The 22,701-nt window shown below is 53.7% G+C and overlaps 1 protein-coding gene and 1 pseudogene across 3 annotated transcripts in view; both read left to right on the top strand.

Annotated features, from left to right (window-relative positions):
• Positions 1 to 22,701, top strand: part of NTN1 (netrin 1) — a 191,391-nt gene that overhangs the window by 110,819 nt on the left and 57,871 nt on the right. For all 3 annotated transcript variants that reach the window (XM_072730341.1, XM_072730342.1, XM_072730340.1), the window contains exon 3: positions 14,535 to 14,723. In XM_072730341.1, the coding sequence (XP_072586442.1) occupies positions 14,535 to 14,723 (189 nt within the window). The remainder of the gene's footprint in view (positions 1 to 14,534; positions 14,724 to 22,701) is intronic.
• Positions 12,022 to 12,888, top strand: LOC112924890 (MICOS complex subunit MIC26 pseudogene; annotated as a pseudogene).

The raw sequence follows: 22,701 nt of genomic DNA on the forward strand, positions 1-22,701 counted from the left end.
ACCCAGGGGTCTTTAGACATATCTAGTGGACCCTCAGCAGCCCTGCCATCTGGGCGCAGAGACAGAGCTCCGTGACAGAGTCTCTCTGGTTGTTAGAGAGGTAGGTGTTGGGCCCTGCCATTGGCACTCTGAACAATTTGGAGAAAGAGGGTAAAGGGGTTGTTCAGGAAAGGACCCTTCTCTTTCCTACAAGGCCCAGTCCCTTGTTTGGTTCTTACCTGGGAGCTTCAGCCTGACAGAGCCAGCAAGCCACTGGGGAGGCTCAGCATCCTAAACCCAGGGGAGATGTTCAAAGTGCTCAGCAGCCAGTACTTCCTGGCACCAACCATCATGGAACTTCCAGCCACACATGACTGTGTTGGGCCATTTCTATGAAAGATCCGTCTGCCCTAAAGCCTTTGGAAACCCTGAAAGAGTGGCTGCTTTGTTTTGTTTTGTTTTTTTAGCTAAGCCCCCTCCATCCCACTGTCACTGCACTGGTCTGAAAGCCCTGGCGGAGGATGCTTGGCGGCAGAAGCATCATCTGCCGGTGAGGAGGAGGTGACAGCAGTTCCCAGGGCCATTTCCCCCTAGATAACTAGGACATCATTCCAGAAGGACCATAGGGTTTGTTTTCTGCAGATAAATCCCCCACATTCGCCTCCTTCCGCGGTCTCCTTCAGACATGCACCCCCATGCCCAAGGACACAGAATCAGCCACCGACTGGAAGGTTTCTCAGGACACCCCTTCTACCAACGCGTGTTTAAGAATTGTGGCCAAGGGCAGCCTGGGTGGCTCAGTGGTTTAGTGCCGCCTTCAGCCCAGGGCCTGATCCTGGAGACCCGGGATCGAGTCCCATGTCGGGCTCTCTGCATGGAGCCTGCTTCTCCCTCTGCCTGTGTCTCTGCCTCTCTATCTCTCTCTCTGTGTCTCTCATGAATAAATAAATAAAATCTTAAAAAAAAAAAAAAAAAAAAAAAAGAATGATGGCCAAACTGGTCCTAGCCTCAAACCTGGAAGGATCTCTCAGCCCAGAGGCAGAACAGTGTCTCCTCCACGGGTGAGGTTGCCAGCCTCCTCCTGCCTCCTCCTCGGAGCTAGAATTTCCTGTACTACGTCTCTCTACTCGGATCACTCTCTTTGGGGAGTTCCCCCCTATTCTTGGCCAGTTAGAATCTGTCATTCCTTGTCATTCCCTCTGTTCTGTGGTTGGCCACCTGCATTCTTCAGTGACATAATGCTTAATCAGAGCCTTTAAATTGTGGCCTCATGAACACTTTGCCGGTATCCAAATAAATGATACCTGCTGGTTTGGTTAAGATAATTGGATTCAGGGTTGAGGTGCAGAGTTATTGGTCTACTGCACTGCAAAGCTTGGAAGTGGGTAGAGAGTTTGGGTCATTCTGATCATAATTGCCTTCCTCCCCCTGTTTCTCCCTGAATGCAGTGTGGTTTCACGTGGGATCCTCGCACATGAAATTTTTGGGTGTCCTGGGGAACAGCGAGCCCCCCGGAAAGCCTGATGGGGGGCAGGGAGGTGGCCTGTCCGCTCAGCACTGATGGTGATGTCTATGGCCAGGAGGACGCTTTGGGGGTCATCAGATGGGCCAGGTCTTCCCCTTCTTTCACATCTCTGCGTGGCCTCCCACATGTGACCTCTGTTCTCATGGAGCAGATGCAGAAAGTGATTGAGAAAAGGCAGGCTGGCATTGACCAAACAGAAAAGCCTGAGCAGGACTCTTTCCTCCTGCTGCTGGTGGAGCATGGGGACACACCCCCCCCCCCGCCCCTCCACCCTCTGGTGGGACTCCACAGTACCCAGATCACAGCTGCCTTTGATTAAAAAAAAAAAAGTCAGTTATGTAAAAGTCACACATTTTAGGCAAAGCACACATCTGATGGGGATCTGGAAGGTGCCAGAGATAGGATGGCCTTGCAACACTTGGGGCACACTTTCGCCAAAAAGTCTTTGTTGAAATTCCAACGTAACTGGGCATCCCGGATATTTATTTGCTGAATCTGGCAACCCTTGTGGGTAGAGTGCATTTGGTGTTGACCCGGAGTGACCGCCCCCCACCCCCTCCCACTGGGAGCCCAGAGGAAGGAGGGCCTGTCCCTATCCAAGGGCAGGGAGTCCTGTGTGCTGTGTCAGATCCCTGGAGCAGTTTGGGCTGCAGGTTAGGCTGGTCTCCAGAGCTTCCAGCCCGAGTCAGAGCTGAGATAAATAACAGGCCCAGCACAGGGAGGACGCTGCCTGTGTGGGTCAGCGGTGACGGGAATGGGAAAGGTGTCCTGGGAATCCAGTGTTTTTCTGCTGGTGTCATGGGGGCAGACTCCACTGCAAGTCATTAAACCTCCCTCGCTGCCAGCCTCTCCCACGGCCGCTGGAGTCCGGCCTCACATCTCCAGCCCAGCATGTGCCAGATCCGGTGATGGGACCCATTACGGATGGGAAATGACTCCAGGGAGCCAGGGGCCAGGCTTGGCCGGCACGGCTGGCAAATCAGCCCTCCTGTGTCCGGTTAATAAAGCACAGGGAGTGTGTGCGCCACCTCTGGGGAAGCGGGCTTGGAAGAAAGCCCCTTCCGGGCAGGGTGGACAAGCTACAAGGCAAAGAGGATTTCATGGCAACTGAAGCTGCTGGGGTGGAGGGCAAAGGGAGGAAGCTTTGCTCAGACAACCTAGCTTGACTTCTTCGAAACTTCTCGGCCTTTGGGGATGCGTTCCAGCAGCAGCCAAGGGGGTTTATCAAGCTCCATCCTGCCCAAGGCCATGCCACTCTCGCGTGCTGGAGGTCTGGAAAGAGCCCTGAATTAGGAGTGCCCCTAACTAGTTCCAGGGCGTTGGCAAAGTCTCTGTGCCGGTTGGGGCTGCATTTTTCTCATCCCTTCGACAAGAGGGGGAAACTAGGAAAAGTTGAAAGCCTGCACCAGCTCCAAGATCCTGCTTTTTGCCGTTGGGGGACAAGAGCCCCTTTCGTTGTTTGGCTGATAGATCTTGTGTGAGGATGGGGTGGGGGTGTTCATACAAGTCCCACTGCAAGGAAGCATCAAGAGCCTCTAGTCTCTGGACCTCTGCTTGGCAACCAGTAGTACCCTTGAGGGCAACAGAGTTTGCATTTTGTAGTCAGTGGGCTGCACCCCCCCCCCCAGAAGATTCCAAAATGGGCCCAGAAGGTTCCGGAACAGGGCAGCGATGAGGTGAGTGGAGCTTGAAGGGGGATTTGGGCAGGAGGGCCGTTGGAGTGGGGAATGCCACACAGTGGGCCAGGGCTAGAGTTCCCCGCTGCCCCAGGGGAGGTGACAGGACAGGGCCCCCTCCGCCCAGCTGCCTGGGGTGGGGCTCTGAAATGGCCTGGGGAGGGAGGATCTGAGGAAGGAGGGCCACAGACAAAGAATTGATGACTGCTCTGGGCTCACCAAAGCCTCCCCGGCATTTCCTCCACGGAGAGAGGGCCTACTCGCCAGCGGAGAGGAGGATGTTTGTGCAGCAGGAACCCTGAGTTATGTGCGCCTTTAGCGGCAAAGGCCTGGGCAGTGCAAGGAGCTACGGCGTCAAAGCCTGAGGGAGGCACAGCAGCCAAAAAACGGGCAGAGGGAAGAAAACACTCTGATGTTTACAGAGAGAAGTCAGTGGAAAAAGTGACGGCAAGGTCAAGCCAATTCGGGGGGTGGCCCCGCTCAGTGGACCGAGGAGAGGCTGGTGGCCCCAGCAGGCATGGCTGTGCATGGGGGACAGCGGGACACTGACCCAGGTACTCCTGACCCTGCCTGCGGTCCTGCCCAGCCCCTGCTCCCCACCACCTGATCAGCCGGACATCGGGGCGCCTGTGCCTGTGCCCCTCACCCCAGGATCACCCGCTCTCCCTGCCTGGCTAGAGTTCACTTTTGGGCTAGGAGACTGGACGAGCCCCACAGACCTAAAATCCGTCCCCCACTCCCCGTCTGTCCTCCAGCAGCCTGAGGGTCTGGCTGGGTGGGGGGACGGCTCCCAGCCACTCTTTTGTCTCACATCCTTTCCCAAGCCCCACAGGTGTGAAGAGCTTGTTACCCTACTGTTTGTTCAGCCCTACGAGTGGCTTGAAGGACTGTTGACAGAGGGCCTCTTTGTGTGCAGACCCGGCTAAAGCTCTCTAAGCCCTCGGCAAACACAGGCCACTTATCTCCCGGGACTTTATCAGAAACCATCTAAAGCCCGCCGTGGCTGCTGGGAACTCTGGCCTCCTTGACTGTCGCTGTTTGAGGGGGGGCATAGTGGGGAGGAAGGACACCCGGTTTCCCACTCCATTTTTATGGCTCATTTTTCTGACCATCCTTGATCCACCTCTTGTAGATTCTGTTTCTGATATCAGAGATAAAGCGTAGGTCTGGGGGGTCAGAGATTCTGTTTGCAACTTGGAGCCTTTTTTTTTTTTTTTTAAATCATGCTGTGGATCTGCAGGCCTTCTGTCTACTGAGAGGAGACACATTAGAGAGACTTGGGGGTGGAGTAGTCGGGGCTCCCCCTCTACCGACCCATGAGAACGTGGCTTCGGGGTTGGGGGGCTCCAGGGCCCACCAGCCAAGTTCCCTGATCCTAACCAACCACCAAGCCCTCTCCAACCCCTATGTGCCCCAAAGTGGATTCCTTCTGTTCCTCTGCCCAATACCCCGATGAGTGCCCCTGCCACCCCCTCTCCTTCTGGAAGACCCAGGTCACCACGGTCCTGTCATCTGCTCCCCGGCTGAAGAACCCCATCGCCTCCGCCTCAAGCAGGTGGAAGCCACAGGATGCCCAGCTGGGTAGCAGGACAGACCCTCTTGCCCCACTGACAACCTACCTACTGAATCAGAAGTTTTCAGGGCTGGGGCTCAGCCATCTGTGCTTTCATAGGCAATGTGACTTTATGCACCCACGTTTGAGAACCATCACGTGTCAGAGGGCTTGGCAGGGTGATGAGTTAGTGGCTCCTTGAATTGCCAACCGGAGCTCCAGAGAAGGAGGAAGGGGCATAGTCCTGAGACCTCCCCAGGGCACAACTGTCAACCCTCTAGCAGCTGTGCTTCCCGACTCAGAAGCTGGCACGTCAAAGGGGCTCCGTTCACATTTGTTGAAAGAAGAAACAAACCGGTGATCCTTCAGAAGGAGGTCCTGTTGGGGATTCCGGGAGCGAACCAGCCACCCTGCAGAAGGAGGTCCTGATGGGGATGCCAGTATGGCCCCAAATCCTGCCTTGAGGGGCCACGCCTTCTGTCACATGTCCTCTGGAACCCCAGGGGTTCCCGCAGAACACCCTGGCTTCACTTGGGCTCTGTCACACCTGGCATGGACTCTTCACTCACTTCTTTTCAGACAAGCGAATTGTCCAGTTCTCCTGGTCATGTCTCGGCGATGCTTTCCAACAGCCTTTAAGTTAAAAGTGACACAAGTCAGTCCTCGGATGATCCTAAACCTGAGGACCTTGACTGGCACCAAGCTGCTCATGCGTGATGATGCTTCCGAGTCTCTTAGCAGTTACCCAATCTATTTGGCTCACCCCGGCCCATCACCGCTTGTAGTGTCTGGCCGGTTGACACCTCTGGTGACGGGCTTTAAGCCCCACATTTGGGGGACAAGCTGACAGTGGCAGGGGCCTGGAACAGACGTGTTCGTGCCAGGTAGCAGCACAGACTCTGCGAGGGGTGTGTGTGTGGGTGGGGGTAACCAGGTCCGTCCTGCTCGCCGTGGCCTCTGCAGCACCTTGCCTCAGGGCTGGAACACAGTAGCTGCTTGGGCAATATCTGTTGAATGAAAAAACAAATCCCTGAGCTACCACACTTGGCATCAATAAAGTGAATCAATTTTTCCTAAATGTATCTGGGGGTAAGGTAATTGCTTTTGTGCCCAACTCACCTGAAGGGCAGGCATGAGAGGGTCCAGACCCCAGAAATGCTTGGACCAGTCCCGCCTCGCTCTGGACCCCCTCCAGGAAGGAGCCCTTGGGGACCCCACTGTGAGTGTCTCCCCCACCCAGTGCAGGCAGGAGCCAGGTGTGTGGAGCGGTGACTGCCTGTCCTGGACACCTCAGTTCAAGAAACTGCGATCTGGGCTCAGACCACAGGCCACAGAGGGCGGAAAGTGTACGATTTATAAACAAGCGTCAAACCCCTTTTAAATAAATAGGAAACCAAATAGAGTAGCAATGGAACAGATAAAAGGATATACCAGCTGCCTCGAACTCTTAAAAATAACTCAAAATATTTGCATCATTTGGAAACCAGTCGTCCAAAGAGTAGTTCCTTTCGAAACCAGACCTCTGCCCACTTCCCGGCCCTGAGCTCTGCCCACCGTCTCCCTGCGGGCTCCCTCTCCGGGGAGTGGCTCATGCCCTGACCCATTTCTTTGGGTTTAGTTCCCGGTCTGCTCACTGATGCCAGCTCTGTGGACAGCAGCAGCAGCAGCACCTGGGAGCTTTCCAGAATGCAGATTCCCGGGCCCAGCCCAGACCTCCTAAAGCCAAATCTGCATTTGAACTGACTGCCACCCCCACCCCTGCCCCAGCAGGTGGCATCTGGAGCAGCACTGGCCAGCAGGAATACTCCATCTGCGTCCAGTTGTCTTCTCAGATCCTGCCCTGTCCACTGGTCCCCAGAGGGGCTGAGCAGAATCCTCTCCCTGATAGCCCATCCTTACCGCCAGCAGGACACTTGGACATTCCTGATGGATTTCCTGCGCAGCTGCTAGACCGCTGTCCCTCTGGCCTCTGAGGCTGGAGCTCTCTGAGAGCGGGCCTCTGCCCTGTTTGTGCTGTACCCCTGCCCTCAGCCAGCTCCCCATCCGTGCAAAGGCTCCAGCTAGCATCTGCTGAAGGAACAAAGGTCTGTCACCCCCTGGGCCACATTTGAATTTGCTCCTTAGAGAATGGCATGTTACAGGCCGCTGTAAAGGGATACAAAAACCTTCCATGGGTGAGACCCTTACAATCTCTCTAACCCAGGCTTTCTCTCACTTGGCCTGGTAACTGCTGTGGTGGCTGTTCTGCGCCTGGTAGGACATGGAGCAGCATCCCTGGTCTCTGTCCCTTAGATGCCAGGAGCACCAACCCCAGTCATGATGACCAAAGATGTCTATAGACGTTGCCCGCTGTCTGCTTGGGGGGCAACACCCCGCCCACCGCCCCCCACCCAGGGAAGTTGCATACACTTTGCACACGCTAAGTGAATCTGGTGGTCCTACCCAGCAGCCACGGACAAAATCGGCGAAGGAACTGTTGAGGGAGGCAGCACCTGCCTCCAACCTACAGATGCCTGTCATGCCCCAACCTGCCCCTGGGGCCTGGACGTGTAGAGATTTGTTGATAATTGTGGGAGATCTGAGGGCTGTGCTTCCCCTGGGACGGGTATCCCAGGACTGGGGGCCGGTTTCTTGCGTACACAGCCTCTAGCTTGTGGACGATGCACAAGTGGGCCAGTTATTTTGGATAGTTTAGCTGCAGATCTGTAAATCTAAAATTCCTATGCTGGGGGCACCTGGGTGGCTCAGTGGGTTAAGCATCTGCCTTCAGCTCACATTATGAACTCAGGGTCCTGGGATGGAGCCCTACGTCAAGGCTCTCTGCTTGGTGGGGAGTCTGCTTCTCCCTCTCCCTCTGCTCCTTCCCCTGCTCTTCTGTGCTTTCTTTCTCTCTCTCACTCTCTCAAATAAATAAAATCCTTTTTAAAAATTAAAAAATAAAATTCCTATTCTGCTAGAGCAATAACGTGGGGTCGCCTTCTCAGAAAAACTGCCCTAGGAGAAAAAAATTGAGAGCCATCCCCTGTGCTGGGAGAGCATAGGAGGGCCCGTGGCCCCAGCCCAGAGCTCTGAGGGGGCCCATTGTCAAATGGCCTTGCTGTTCTGCTGAGAGCCCCTGAGCCATGTGAAATTTGGAGAACCCAGGGCCAGAGTCCCTGAGAGACAGGGCCAGGATACAGCTTAACAATATCTGCAGGATCCTTTCTGGGCCTGGGATATCCCAGGGGGACAGGGGCAGGTGGCATGGGCATTGGGAGTTAGTTTATCAAGGTCTTTCAGGAGAGGACCAACACCTGTTTTTGGTAAACTCCTCAAACCAATGGATGCAGAATCAGGCTGTATTGTGTGCAAGGTTTTTCTTGAGGTCCTGGGAGGAATCCAGGGCATCCTAGATGTGGATTTTTTCTCCTTAGAGCTCTGTAGTCTACTTGAGCAGATGGAAGATAAATTGGTGAGTTAAAGCAGCAAGACAAGTTTTAAGTAGCTCAAAGCAACAATAAAAGAAATGTCACAAAACTGTGTCTTGTCAGAATGTGGCCTAGGCCCACCACATAATCCTCCATCTATCCTCTCTTTCTGCCCATGCTCCCATCCATCCACCCACCCACCCACCTACATGCATGCATGAACGCATGCATGCATGCATCAGTCAGTCCATCCATCCATGCATGTATCCATCCATCCATCTACCCATCCACCCACTCACATACCCACCTAACCATTCATCCATTCAACCATCCACTCATCCATCGATCCGTCCATCCACCCATCCAGCCATCCATCTACTCATCCATCCACTCATCCATCCATTCACCCATCCATCCACCCATCCATCCTCTCACCTATTCATCCATTCACCTACTCAGCCATCCATCATCTGTCTTCTTTCTGACTTTCCCACTTTTTCTTTTTTGTACAATGAAAATGTATTCAGATCTGCTCTGGGCTGGAGGATATAAGGGCAAACGCTGCCCTGTACTCCAGAAACCAGCGCGGTTCAGGAGAGCATTTATCCTACTTTATCTGAGAGCTTGCTGCCAAGAGCCCTCATCTGCCCCCTCCTTCCACCAGACAGGGAGCCCTTGGACAGTTGAGGAGTCATCATCCATCCCTGTCTGCCTCAGGGCCTATAGCAAAGGGGCTGGCATGTAGCTGGAATACTCAAGTGTGTGGTGACTTGAACTGGACTGGAGGGTGGTGAGGGTTTAGACAACCCAGGTTTGTGGGACAGGTTTGGAAAAACTTAAGGAATGGTGGTGATAGGCATATGTTAAAACAGGACTTAGAGGACCTCTTGACGGGACTGTCTCTGGGGCCCCTTTTCTCATCGAGTTTCAGGATGGGGAGATGGGGGGGTCTCCTGCTCCTACCTCCTTGCCCTGTGTTATGCCCCTGGTTCTGAAACGTAGCCACGCTTGATGTATCCTTGTGGATCCTCATGTGGGAGCTGAAGGAGGGCATGGGGCTTGGGGTCCAGACTGGACCAGCCATCTCTGGGTGGCTGGGGCACCCCTGGACAGGATACAGTGCCTGTAGGACTCCCGGCCCTGGCTCATAGACGTTCCTCAGAAGTTCTGCTGTCCCCTGCCCCCTTTTCCCCTGGGCTGACCTCTCTGTTCTCACAAAGCTACCCTTTCCTTCCCGCCTTGAAATCTGATAATGAAACTAATACCCAATATTTTTGCCTCCAAGAGAGGCAGGAGATAAACAGGAAGGCATGAGGGATTAAGGTGTCTTTTTGAGGAAGGGGCTGGGGCCCAGATGGGAGCGGGGTGATATCTCTGCATGGAGCTGAGGGACCCAGATGGGGGCTGCTTTGCCTGATGCATTTTTCCATTTGTGCAGAGAAAATAAAACACAGAGAAAAGAAAACAAGCTGTAAAATACTTTGCAGAAGCCTGAGCGTGGGCAATTGCCACTTGATGTTCCCTGACAGCTCCAAGAGGAGGCAGGAGGGAGGGGAGCCCTGCCTTTTGATGTTTGGCCTCTGAGCTTTCTTTTGTGTGACTGGTTGTTTGGGAAGAAGTTTTTATTGGTGTAAGGTGCATATGGAAGAGAGATATCACTCGGGGTTCCCCTTGGGGTAGGGAGGGTGGTTGCTGAGCTCCCAGGAGAGGCTCAGAGGCTCAGGCAGCCCCACTGGGGGTTTGGGGGACAGCTGGCACTGTCTTTACAGAGGAGGACACAGGATTAGCATTGGCCTCCAAGAAGGACCAGAAGATGCTGCTAGTAAGGCTTTTCCTGGTGCAAGAGAACCTTGAGGAAGCCAGACTTGGGTGATCTTCCCGGATCTCTGTCCCTGGGCAGGTGTGCCAGGTCCTGTGACTTCTGAGCCAGCAGGAAAGGTCTAGATTCTGTGCTGTAGTCCCACTGTTCCTTCCAGTGATGTGGGTCCTTTCCTCTGGGGTGGTGGGCCAGGAGCCAGAAGACTTGTGTTCTAGTCCTGGACTCCCATTTATTGCCTTGGTGATCCTGGGCTGGTAGGTCACTTAACCCTGAGCAGTCCGTAGCATCCTCTTCTGGCTGAGTGAGTCCAAAGGGACAGTGGATGATGTATTCACGATGGTCCCTTGTGCTGATGGAAAGGCAAGGCTGAGCCAGAGGCTGGAGGTGCTGAGGGACTGTTGATGAGGCTCTCAAGAATCATTTTCTGGCCTAATTTGCCTTCCAGTTGCTTCCAGACTCAGATGTGAACTGAACCTTTCCTCTTGTGGTCTCCACAGTGCTCCTGCTAAGCTATGTCCTTTTCTGCTTGTCAACTGAGTGACTAACGGGAATGCCTCTAGCAAGAACAATCTAAAGAAACTTGTAACATCAGAGAGAAAAATTAAATAGGCAAATGTATATTTTTTAATCACAAAAAGAGTAAATGAAAAAGAAGCTGGTGCAAATTTCTGCAGCTTGTGTGATAGAAGAGACACATAGTTTTTAACCCTTCGTATGTAAGAGCATTAGACATAAGAAAAAAAACCCACCTTATTTGAAAAGTGGGCAAATGGCATGAACAGGCAATGAAGAAAGAAAGAAAGAAAGAGAGAAAGAGAGAAAGAGAGAAAGAGAGAAAGAGGAAAGGAAAGGAAAGGAAAGGAAAGGAAAGGAAAGGAAAGGAAAGGAAAAAGAAAAACACATGAAGAAATGTCCAACCTCACTGGTCATCAAAGACACATAAATTAAAATCATGTGTGTGTGTGTGTGTGTGAGTGTGTTCCAGACGAATTGGCAGAGATGAAAAATAAAGAGTACAGATAGCACATGGGTACTGTTGTTTTTTTCAAGGGTGTGGTGTGGCGAGACGGTAGCTCTCAGATCCCGCTGGAAGGGACTGGAAGCTAGGACTGCCTTTCTCCAGGGCAGTTTGGCAATCTGGATCCTGAGTTAAATGCATGAGGATCCAAGTTACCCTAGGTACGCTGTCTTGAGAAACCCACAGGGCAGCAGCTGTCAGAGAGGAGCACATGTGCGCAAGTCTAAAGCTGTTACCGACATGTTGTTTGTAACAGCGACAAACCCGAAACAACCTAACTGCTCAGCCCCAGGGAGGTCCTGCTTCAAAATGCACCACTGGAGGGGCACCTGGGTGGCTCCGTGGTTGTGCATCTGCCTTTGGCTCAGGGCGTGATCCCGGGGTCCTGGGATTGAGTTCTGCATTGGGCTCCCCACAGGGAGTCTGGTTCTCCCTCTGCCTGTGTCTCTGCCTCTCTGTGTATCTCTCATGAATAAATACACAAAATCTTAAAAAAAAAAAAAAAAAAGAAATGCACCCACTAGGGTTTCCAAAGAGCCCCTTACAGATAGGTGTACAGGGGTGACTGGACAGCTGTCCACAATCATGAGAAGAACCGTATCTGGCATTAAAGGATGCTCATCCTTCTGGGAAAATAGGCCACAAAGGGGGAGATGCACGAGTATGATCCACGTCGTGGGAAAGAATTATGTCACTCCACAGCTGAGCAAATGTTAGTTAAAGCCTGCAAGGGAAGACCCCTTGTTCACCGTGGTTGCTGGAAATCTGAGTGGTCTTTTTTTTTTTTCACTTTTTTGCTTTTGTTTATCAAGTGTCTGGCACTAAGCATTTTTTTAGACATTACATAGAATGCAACTTGAAACACACTTAGCACAAAGGCAGTGCAAACCATGTTGAAGACTGAGCCAGAGTTATCCTGGCCAGATGGAAGCCCAAGTTATCCTGGAGGTGGGAGCCCGCAGAAGCAGGTCACAGGCATCACGGGGGCCGAGTGGGATGCCCTGTGTGTCGGGGGAGGGTGGTGGGGAGATGAGTCAGGGACAGACGTTAAAGCCAAGGCGTGGGACCCCGCCGGAGCCACCTCTGCCAGCAACATGTTCAAGGTAATTCAGAGGTCTGTGGGGCCAGCCAACCTGGGTCTGCTCACCTTTAAAGTCTATGCGTTACCTAAAAGGGATTCACCTCACAAAACTTCTGTGAAGGTTAATGAGCTTTCACTCTACTTGGTTCCTGAGGGTCAATCTAAATATGTGGAGGAGCCAAGGACCCAGCTTGAAGAAAGCATTTCACATCTCCGACCTTATTGCGAGCCATATACAAGTTGGTGTCAGGAAATGTACTCACAAACAAAGCCCAAGATGCAGAGCTTGGTTCAGTGGGGGTTATACAGCTATGATTATCTCCAAAATGCACCACCTGGATTTTTTCCAAGACTTGGTGTTCTTGGTTTTGCTGGCATTGTTGGACTTCTTTTGGCTAGAGGGTCAAAAATAAAGAAGCTGGTGTATCCACCTGGGTTCATGGGACTAGCTGCTTCTCTTTATTATCCACAACAAGCCATCGTATTTGTCCAGCCAGGAAATGTGAAGAATTCACCTGGAAATAAGTAGAATGCTCCATGCTCTGCCCATTTTAGTCAGTTCTAGGTAAACATTGGAAACTCCATGCATTTTCTACAGAAAAATGGCAGAGAAGTCAGTACTGAATGTAGTAAATTGGCTTTCTTCTTCAGGAAAAACTATACCAGGCTTCTTTGTTATCTTGGGGATACCATACTACCAGTGGACTAATCGGAAATCCTTTCACCTAGAGATAACGTCCAGCATTAGAACTCCTGGTTCTCATGTTGCTATTTATGTACATAGTTAAAATTCTGAATTAAAAAAAAATAAAGCCAAGGTGTGGAGGACAAGAAGGATGCAAGCAGATGAAGAGGGGGCTGGGGAGAAGAGGGTCCGGGGGCGGGGGCGCAGAGGAGCATCCACAAAGCCACAGAGGGGGCAGGCCTGGGTGGGGGTCCTTGTGCATGGCATGCTCTAGAAACTGAAAAAATTGGGGACAGCTCAAGCATAACAGCGAGAGTGGGGTGGCGGTGGGCAGAGCTAAGGAGAGGAGGTGGACAGAAGCAGAACCAGCTTATTCAGAGCCCGAAGGGCTGTGACAACCGATTTAGATTTTACCCAGAGGAGAAACGGGAGGGGCATCGAAAGACTTTCAGCTCTTGACGGACGGTCCTCAGATTGGAGCTCAGAAATCCTGCTCTGGTTGTGGGGTTGAGGCAGCCAGGAGGCCCAGCTCAGGCCACGGGCTGGAGAGGAGGGGGTGGATGTGGGCAAGGTGCCTCTGAGCCCACTGGAGGCCCTAGGCCCGAAGCTGGAGTGTGCATTCAGGAGCCAGGGGCATAAGGCAGAGGGGAGAGGGTGCTGAGTCCTGAGGGGCACGAAGGGAACAAAACAGAAGGAAGCAGGAAGAAAAGCAGGTGAGAGGATGTCCAGGGCCCCCTCAATGGGCCCGAGGCCAGGTGTGTGGCCAGTGTGCCATGGGGAGTTGCCTGAGGGGAAGGTGGGGAGAAAGCAGGTGCAGCAGCCTCCCTGCCACCCCCCCCCGCCCCCCCCCCTGCCCAGCCCTCAGAGGGAGGCCTGTGGAGCAGCCTGGTGGCCAAAGCGCAGGGGAGGGGGCCCTGGAAGCTGCGCATGACTCTGCCCCGGCGCCCAAACAGAAGACATCAAGCTCTGAAGGCTTAGCCAACAGATTCTCACGGTTCTGGAGGCTGGAAGTCTGAGGTCAAGGTGTCGGCGGGGTTGGTTTCTCCTGGGGCCTCGCTACTTGGCTTGCAGACCACCTTCCCTCTGTGCGTGTGCACTGCTGTGTGTGCAAGCTGCCTCTTCTTATAAGGACTCCAGTCAGACGGGATGAAGCCCCCCCCCCTCAGCCCAGGGCCTCATTTCCATGTAATCAACTCTGAAACCATCAGTCTCCCAGTCCCGTTTTCAGTTGGGGGTCAGGGCCTGTGCGTGTGAAGGGGGGGGGCAGCATTCGGGCCCTCCCAAGCAGGACCTGGGGGGCCAGGGGGAGGCCAGCCCCACCTCCCACTTTGAGATGTGTGCCCGATGGGGTGGGGGCCGGCAGCTTATTGGATGGAAGAGAACAATCTCCCTATGGGGGAAGGGGGAGCTTCCGCTGTGGTTTGGATACTGCTGGGACGGGTAGGTGCTTCTGGATGGAAACGGGGGGCCAAGGAGCAGCTCCCAGGGAAGGACTGTGGTCCAGCAGTGGGGCTGGGGATGCTGGGGACAGTCCCTCCTGAGGTCCAGCAGTGGAGCTGGGGGACACTGGGAACGGTCCCTCCTGAGGTCCAGCAGTGGAGGTCGGGGGACACTGGGGACAGTCCCGCCTGAGGTCCAGCAGTGGAGCTGAGGACAGTCCCTCCTGAGGTCCAGCAGTGGAACTGAGGGGAGCTGGGGACAGTCCCTCCTGACGTCCAGCAGTGGGGCCAGGGGGAGTTGGGGACAGTCCCTTCCTGCCCCTGCCCTGACGCTTCTCCCTGCCTCCCTGCAGCCTGTAACTGCAACCTGCATGCCCGGCGCTGCCGCTTCAACATGGAGCTGTACAAGCTATCGGGGCGCAAGAGCGGGGGCGTCTGTCTCAACTGCCGCCACAACACTGCAGGCCGTCACTGCCACTACTGCAAGGAGGGCTACTACCGTGACATGGGCAAGCCCATCACCCACCGGAAAGCCTGCAAAGGTAGGCAGGGGCGGGGCCTCGAGAACGCGGTCCTCCCGTCCTCTCCTCCATCCTGTGCTTATCCACGCCACCTGCCTTGACCAAGCCTGTGTCACCTGCTCCCTCGTGCGCACGCCTGGGCGTGCGCACGGCCTCCCTGGTATTTGGGGGTGCGAGTCTACAAACAAAGGGGCGATGGAGACGTGGCCCCAAGGAGAAGAAAGGAGAAGGTGTGATCCCTTGTGAGGGTGCGCGGCCCCCGCCCCCCGCCCCGCTGCTCCTCCGCCGGCACAGGTGTGCTGCATACCACAGGCCGGGGGTCACGTTCACCGGGGCTTACCAGCACAAAGGGCCCTCTTTTACCCAAACCGCGCGCGCAGACGTATTTCTTTGGATGTGTGTGCGTCCCTCCTGCCCCCCGGGGCCCCCCAGCCCCCCACCCCCAGCACTCACACAGACACGCACCATCCCGGTCGCAGTGAGGTCGGAGGCTTCGGGGGCAGGGTCTCCGAAGGAACGTTTAATCCACCTGCAAATAACTTTCTTTCTTTGGACAAAAAAAAAAATTAAAGGGAGACTGGAGACTCTTTGCGTTCACCGGAGCGAGCACGAAATGTTTTAACTTTCTGCTCTTGTGTTTTCTCCCTGACTCACAAAAATGAAGCAATGGTCAGATGACCCAGAGGAGCTGTTTGAAATGCCAAGGAGCTCTAATGCTGTTAGAGATGGGGGGCCGGGGGGCCCCACCTTTGCTTTTGGGAATTCCAGGCTGTCTGGGCCTACAACTTGGGGCTTAGAGCCAGGGGCTTGCTGTGAGCATAGCTTCCCAAGAAGATATTTATCTCCAAGACTCTTGGGCCACCATCCAGCATGATCCGAATCCGGACCCGTGTGGATCCTGACCTGGGCAAGACCCAACCCTTGTCAGGCTTAGGCTCAGATGAGCAGCTGTAGTCCAGAAACCTCTCTGTGGCCACTGCCTAGCTTTTGGATGAAGCCAGAGTATCTTTTTCTCCACAAATCTGCCAGACATCTGGCACTTGCATGCAGGACCACTTATGGGACTTGTGGGCCTCAGTTCAAAATGAAAACACACAAGATGAAAACACGAGGGGCTTCTTGATGGGAACTGCTGAGAATTTTTAAATGGCAGCAGGAAAGCCTTGACCTGGAACCTGCCCTTCTGAGCATCAGGCCCGTGAAGCCAGCCCTGCTGGTAGAGAGGATACTTTTCTCCAAAATAAAACAGGTTCGGGATCCCTGGGTGGCGCAGCGGTTTGGCGCCTGCCTTTGGCCCAGGGCGCGATCCTGGAGACCCGGGATCGGATCCCATGTCGGGCTCCCGGTGCATGGAGCCTGCTTCTCCCTCTGCCTGTGTCTCTGCCTCTCTCTCTCTCTCTCTCTCTCTCTGTGACTATCATAAATAAATAAAAATTTAAAAAAAAAAGTTTAAAAACAAAATAAAACAGGTTCATAAAACAGGTTCCCAGCCTGTCTCCTCCGGGAGGAATCACTTAGGTTCCACATGAACAGGGATGAATCAAGTGGCTCCCGAGACACAGGCAAGCTGTCTTCCCAGATCTGTGGACTTAAGGCTGCCTCTGGTGGTTGTCAAGAGAAGTTTACATCCCAAACCTGCTAATCAAGGTGAGACTTCCCCCAGGAGATGTTGAGCAGGGACCAACCGAGAAGGTGGCCTTGGGCGACAGGACCCAGAAACACCTACAGGTGGCAGGAAGGTGTGAGCAGGAGCATGACCAGGGAGAGAGAGGGCTCTGGGTTTTCAGAGACCGTACCTGGAAGGTATCCAGCCCTTTTACAGAAGAAACCAAAGGCAAAGTCTTGTAAACAACTGGTTGCACGTAGCTTTCTTGGGGATTTGGCAAGGGAATTTTAATCAGCAGGGGCCACTCAGGTGGGCGGCTCTGTCCCCACAGTTGAGAGGATCTCAGCTGGGTGTGGAAGGGCAGTAGTCACGTACCATAAGAGCAGGAAAGGCATGTCCCCTGGAGAGGCAGGAGGGAGCAGGGACTTGGTCATCTTGCCATTCGTCACACCTCCCTCTCCTCTGTTGCTGCCAAGAAGCGCAAGAGCCACACGTGGCCTCTCATGGCTCAGGGTGAGATGTCAGGAAGCCTCGGGGCCCTGGGAACCTGCAGGCTACCCTCTGGGGGGCCCTGCCACTCTGCTTAAGTGGCGTGGAGACACCCAGCTTCCTTTGCTGTTTTCCAGGAGGGACAGGTGTAGGCAGACAAGGGTGTGGTTGGTTCCATCTTACTATTTCCAACACTGGCTGGCCTTGGTGGCTCTGTCTTCCCTCCGAGCTTTGGGCAGCAGCTGTCCCCAGCCTTGGTGGGACCCTGAGAGAAGAGCCCAAGGAAGAGATAGCTGTGAGGACAGATTCTGCTCAGAAGGACGTCTGTATAGTCCTGCCAGGGAAATGTGGCAGGGGGGGAGTGGGACCAGGTACCTCCTGCCTGGCATGGAAAGAGAATGCTTCAAGGATCCTGACACCTGATTGGTGAGGAAAAACACTACTTGGCGGGTCCTGCTTCCTGATTGGTGAGAAAAACACTATGTGGCGGCCCCTGCATCCTGATTGGTAAGGAAAACACTACCTGACTGATCTATTCTCTGGTTGATGAGCAAGAAGAATATGACCTAAAAGGTCCTGCTGTTTCTTTGGTGCAGAAAAGCATCTCTCAGAAGTTCTAGATCGTTCCCTTCTGCTCTCTTTTTTCTGGTGTCAACTCCTCAGGGCATGTTGGAACTCTAGGGGACATTTCCCAGCAAATGGAGACCCTGAGATCTTGGGGGGCAGGTGAGGGTGGGAGTGGGGACTAGCTGCAGGAGGTCAGATGCCAGCAGAGGGCTGTGTACCCTTGAGGTCTTCAGACCGGAGTCTCTCTCTCCCCACCACCTGCACCGAGTCTGCCCATCTGAGTGGGTTGCACTCAGAGGCCTCTGAAGTCCTAGAGGCGTGCAGCCACCCCAGCCTCATGGGGCTGACCTCGGGGAGCTCCCTTGTAGCCTACGATTATGCACTTCATTGCTCTGTTTTCCGAGGCATTTCACTGGGGAGCTGGGGCAACTGGCAGAGGCAATTCCTGACTCAAGACTGCAGGTGACTTGAGGGTGCTTGGGAATGGCCACTGGTGTCCTCTTTACCCTTGACTTCCCAGGGCCTGGGAGGATCCCCAGGCAGGGGCCTGAGGCCACCCAGGTCCTGCTGGTGATTGGCTGGCTCCCTTTGGAGCAGGGGTGCGCCCAGACAAGAACTGCTTAGAGCAAAGGGCATTAGATTCCAAACGTTATTATGCAGTCCCCCCATTGGGGAAGTTTCATAGCAACAAAATCGTTGGGTTCTTTCGCCCCTCCCCTGGTTTAGACCCAAACCGGGGCTGGCCAGGCTGGTGGACACAAAGGGCCGTAATAAACATGCCCAGGGAACAGGCGGCTGCACTCCGTGCCTATTCAGTGCAATTTCACAGCACTGGGAAGGCCTCATTATGGCGTGGGCCGCCGTCCTATACAAAGTCAGATGAGATGAATCTCTCCCTTTTCTCCGCAGAATGGGTTGTGAACGATCCTCGTCCTGGAATCTGTCAAAAGATAGGCGGTTTTGTTTACCATTTGTCTTCTTTATGGACTCCGGGGTGGGGGGTGGATGAGGGGGGGCTCTTTCTCTTTGGAGCCGGCAGAGAAGACACTGCCGTTTGACCATTCCAGCCCTGTCTCTATTTGAGCGATATTAATTTATCATCTTCCCAAACCATCTGTGATGGATAAAGACGTTCTGGGCATCTCCCGTGAACCGAATTGCGATGAGAGTTAGGAGGTCAACCACTGCGTCCAGCACCCCCCACCCCCACAAAGGGTCTGCTTGCGTCCCATCTCCCTGAACAGCTCCTTGCTTTCACCAGTTGTCCTGCACTCACCGCCTCCCCCTTCAAGGCCACAGTCAATGTGGCCCAAACGCAGGCCACCAAGAAGGTGTCCAGGTGGCAGGATAGAGGCACGCAGCGGTCCTCGCCGTCTTGGCCAGTGCACACCCATGGCTCCCAGTCACCCCCTGTTTCTTCTGGAAGCTCTGCTAGAGCTCGAGGAGGAAATGGGCACCTCAGGCCATCCCCCTGTAGTCCCCTGACCACTGTGTGGGCCTCTCCACGTCTTTCTCACCCTCAATCCTCCACCTTCTCTAAAGGGCATCCTCTGTGTATGTCTCTCTTATTTCAGTCCTTGGCTGCACTTTGGAAACACCCAGAGATCTGAAAATGTGGACACCCTCAGAGATTCCGTTTTAATGAATGAGTCCTGATGAGACCCCCGTCCCACCCTGGCCCTGGGGCATAAGGAGTCAGGCCCGGGGCGGGGCGGGGTGCTGTGCTGGGGTTGAGAAGGGGGATGGTCACAGAGTGGGAGGGCAGAGAGATGAATTTAAATGTTATTTTAAGGTGCTCTTGATGATAACTGGGTGGGAGGGGATTGCTTAAAATTTAAAAAAAAATTTAATTTTGCCGGGCAAGGCTGGGAGCTTAGCTGGTGCCTGCTGATGTTATAGTGTCCAGGGGAAGGCATAGGATTGGATGGTTATCACTGCTGGATTGTGTGTGTGCATGCACGCGTGTATGCGTGCAAGCTAGATTGGATCATTCGATGGTTTTTTATTATTTTTAAAAAATTTTCAAAGTTCCTTTTAATTACAGTGTTATTTTTTTACTTAAATTCATTTACTCAACACATGGTGCATCATTAAGTTTCTGATGTAAAGTTCGAGAATTCATCGATGAACACCTGGTGCTCATCGCATTTTGTGCCTTCCTTCATGCCCATGGCAAGGGGCCCCATCCCCCTACCCACCTCCCCTCCAGCCGCCATCAGTTTGTCTCCTAGAGTTAAGAGTCTCTTATGGTTTGTCTCTCTCTCGTTGGAGAGTTTAGTCGCATCACAGCTAGGAACCTGGGTTCTTCCTTCTTCCTGACTCCAAGGTGGTGTCCATGTAGCCTACAAAAGCCAGAAAGCCTCAGGGGTGCCCTTTATTCTGTGGGTCCCACATATGACATCTCCATTTCGGGTCTGCGACTATGTTAGGAGTGCAGGGAAGAGGGTGGTCATTTCAGGGGGCAGGGCCCTCATGGCTGCCACAGGTCCCAGCTTAGAGGGCAGTGACCATGACACAAGGAGTGCCCAGCACTCACGGGGACAGAGGAAACCGGAAGGAGATGAACCCCCTCCCCCCATGGAAGAGCCAACTCTAGCTGTGGCCTCGGTTGGCACTTCCTTCCCCTTTTCCTTGGGGACTTCTGCTGCGGGGCGGGGGTGTCAGAAATCCCTATCTCCGGATTTGGCTCCAGGTTCAAAGCCTGAAGAGCAGTAGGCAAGTCACGTGCCCTCCTGGGACCTCAGTATCCTCATCTGTGAAATCGTGTTCAGATTTATGGTCTCTGAGTCCCGGCCAGCTTCTGCATTTCCACGTCCTGCGTGCTCTTTTTAAATATTCAGAATTTTACGGGTCCCTGATAACTAAACGAGACCATGTCCTGTGTCAGTAACGTGTGTGACCCTCGAGCTTGGAGGAGCTGGCAGGGCCAGGAAATCCAGTGCAGAGTCTTTCTGAGCAGAGAGAGTTCCCATCCCCATGTGTGGCCCACATGGTGTCCTGCTCCTAAGACAGCATCTTTCAGGCTCCGCTGTGTCTCATCCCCGACTCCCCGGCCAGCGGCCTCATCCCACTGGGTGTCACCCGCTCTCACCCTGTTTCCACATGGACATTCCTGGGGGGGGTGGGCTGCTATTAAGCACAAAAGCCTCCTGATCTCTGAGCATCCCCAGTTAGTGGAGGGCACTTTACTTGGGAGTGTTGAGTAGGAGGATATAGGAGAGGTCCCAGGCACACAGCATGTACTCCACACCTGTTAGCTGTTAGGATTATTTGTCCAGGTAGAAGGAGGTTCGATAACCAGAGCCCCCTGCCCTTGCCAGCACACACACGGAGCAGAGACTCTCTGGCATGGACTCCATGTCCCAGTCCCCCCAGGATGGGGCAGGGCTCTGGGGATTTGCCCTAATGCTATTTCACACTCTCCAGAAAGGATCGGCGTGCTTAGAGAGCCAAAAATGGTAAACGAGTTAAACAGCAGAGATGAGTGCTCAGTTGGTGCTTGTAGAGGCGCTGAGCAGAGAGGTGGAGTCAGGCTGTGTGCATGCAAAAAATAGGTCTGAAAGTGCCACTAAGAATGACCTGGCAGCCTCTGAGGGGCTCCTTCCTGGCCTGGGGTGGGGAGGGGCTGCAAGGTCCCAGCTGGTCCCTACTGCCCCACTGCACGGGACCAAGGTGCTCTGGTGCCAACCTACTGTACTGGTGTCCAGCCCCTACCTGCCTGGCCCAAGCCTGTGTTTGCACACACACATGCACATGCACACGCATGCACTCTGTCTCTCCTTGTCTCCGTCTCTCCCTGGGAGCCATTCATAGGACGCGTGCCTTTCTATTTCTGCTGTAAATCAGGTGCAGGAAGGCTCTGATTAACTGGATCGGGGAGGGTCAAATTACCCAGTTTGGGATTATGGCGCTCCCCTCCCCTTCCACTTCCTGCTTTGGGCGCCTTGATCCCAAGGTGGCAGGGAGAGCAGAAGTAGGGCAACTTGAAACATTTATTCTTTGGTGCCTTGTTAGCACCTGCTGGGAGAGAAGAAAATGTAGCTACAGAGGAGGAAGACTCAGATAGCTGAGATGCACTTTGTGCATCACCTCCAGACGTCAGTTATCCTTGCTTTCTCGTGAGCATGGAGGATTTGGGAGTGAGGGGTGTTCCCCATGGGGGTTGCTGGTGATCTAGGATGTGAGAGGATTTCTTTCTTGCCTGCCCACTTCCCCTCCAGGGTGGGGATTTGGCCCCCATGAGAGTACTGATTGACCAACTGTTTATTGAGTACCTGCTACATGCAGGAGAGGGGCGGTTACAGTGATGACAGAGGCAGACACATTCCCTTGGTGCTCACTTTCTGGAGGGAGGTCAGCGGTCAATAAAGGAGAAAAAGTGAGTAGAAGATTATGTAGATGGTGGGAAGTCACACGGAGGAAGCACACAGGGCAGTGAGGAAGGGGGATGTGGTGGTGCAGGGAGGTGCTCTGCAAGGTGGCTAGGGGTCACGACCTCTCTGAGGACAGAACATTTGAGGCCAGACCCGTGATGTGAGGAGTCAGCAGCCTTGAAGAAGCTGAGGGAAGTGCAGTGCCAGCATCTGGAAGTAGGGAAGGGAGCCGAGGCAAGGGATGGGACCAGCTCCCATTCCAGCAGCTCTGGAAGCCACGAACAAGTGGGCAGTCAGGAAAGGAGACGCTTGAGTGACACATCTGGTTTACGTAGTAAGGTGCTCCTTCTGTGAGATGTGCCGCAGATGGGAGAAAATGCTTGTGTCACACACCGGACACGGGACGTGATTCGCAACACACAAAGAACGCTCCAAACTCAACAGTAAGAAAACAGACCACTCCGTTAGGAATGGATGATACCTGAACAGGTACTTACCAAAGATGCACCGATGGCAGCTGCATGTAGAAGCTGTCACTTGTCATTTGGGGAATACAGATTAAAACCACGAGATACCATTGCACACCTATGAAAACATCGAAAATGCAAAGTACAGACATTTTCATGTGTTGGCAAGGAACTCTCACGCCCTGCTGGTGGGAAGTCAAAGTGGCACAGCTGGTCTGGAAAACAGTTTTGCAATTTCTTGCAAAATTAAACGTAGATCTGCCCTAAAAACTTGCAGTCTGTGAACCATAGGGTACCACTGGGCAATTAACATAAATAAACTATTGATGGACACAGCAGCCCAGACACATCTCGGGTGCATTTGGCTGAGTAAAGGAGGCCAGTCCCAGACTATGAACCATTCGTCTGTCCATAACTGTACACACCAGTACCAGGATACGATGTTCTGAGAAGGTGAAGCTAGAGGGACAGGACGTGGCCACCAGGAGTCGGAGTGG

The sequence above is a fragment of the Vulpes vulpes genome, chromosome 12, assembly GCF_048418805.1.
Source record: "Vulpes vulpes isolate BD-2025 chromosome 12, VulVul3, whole genome shotgun sequence".
NCBI lineage: Eukaryota > Metazoa > Chordata > Mammalia > Carnivora > Canidae > Vulpes > Vulpes vulpes.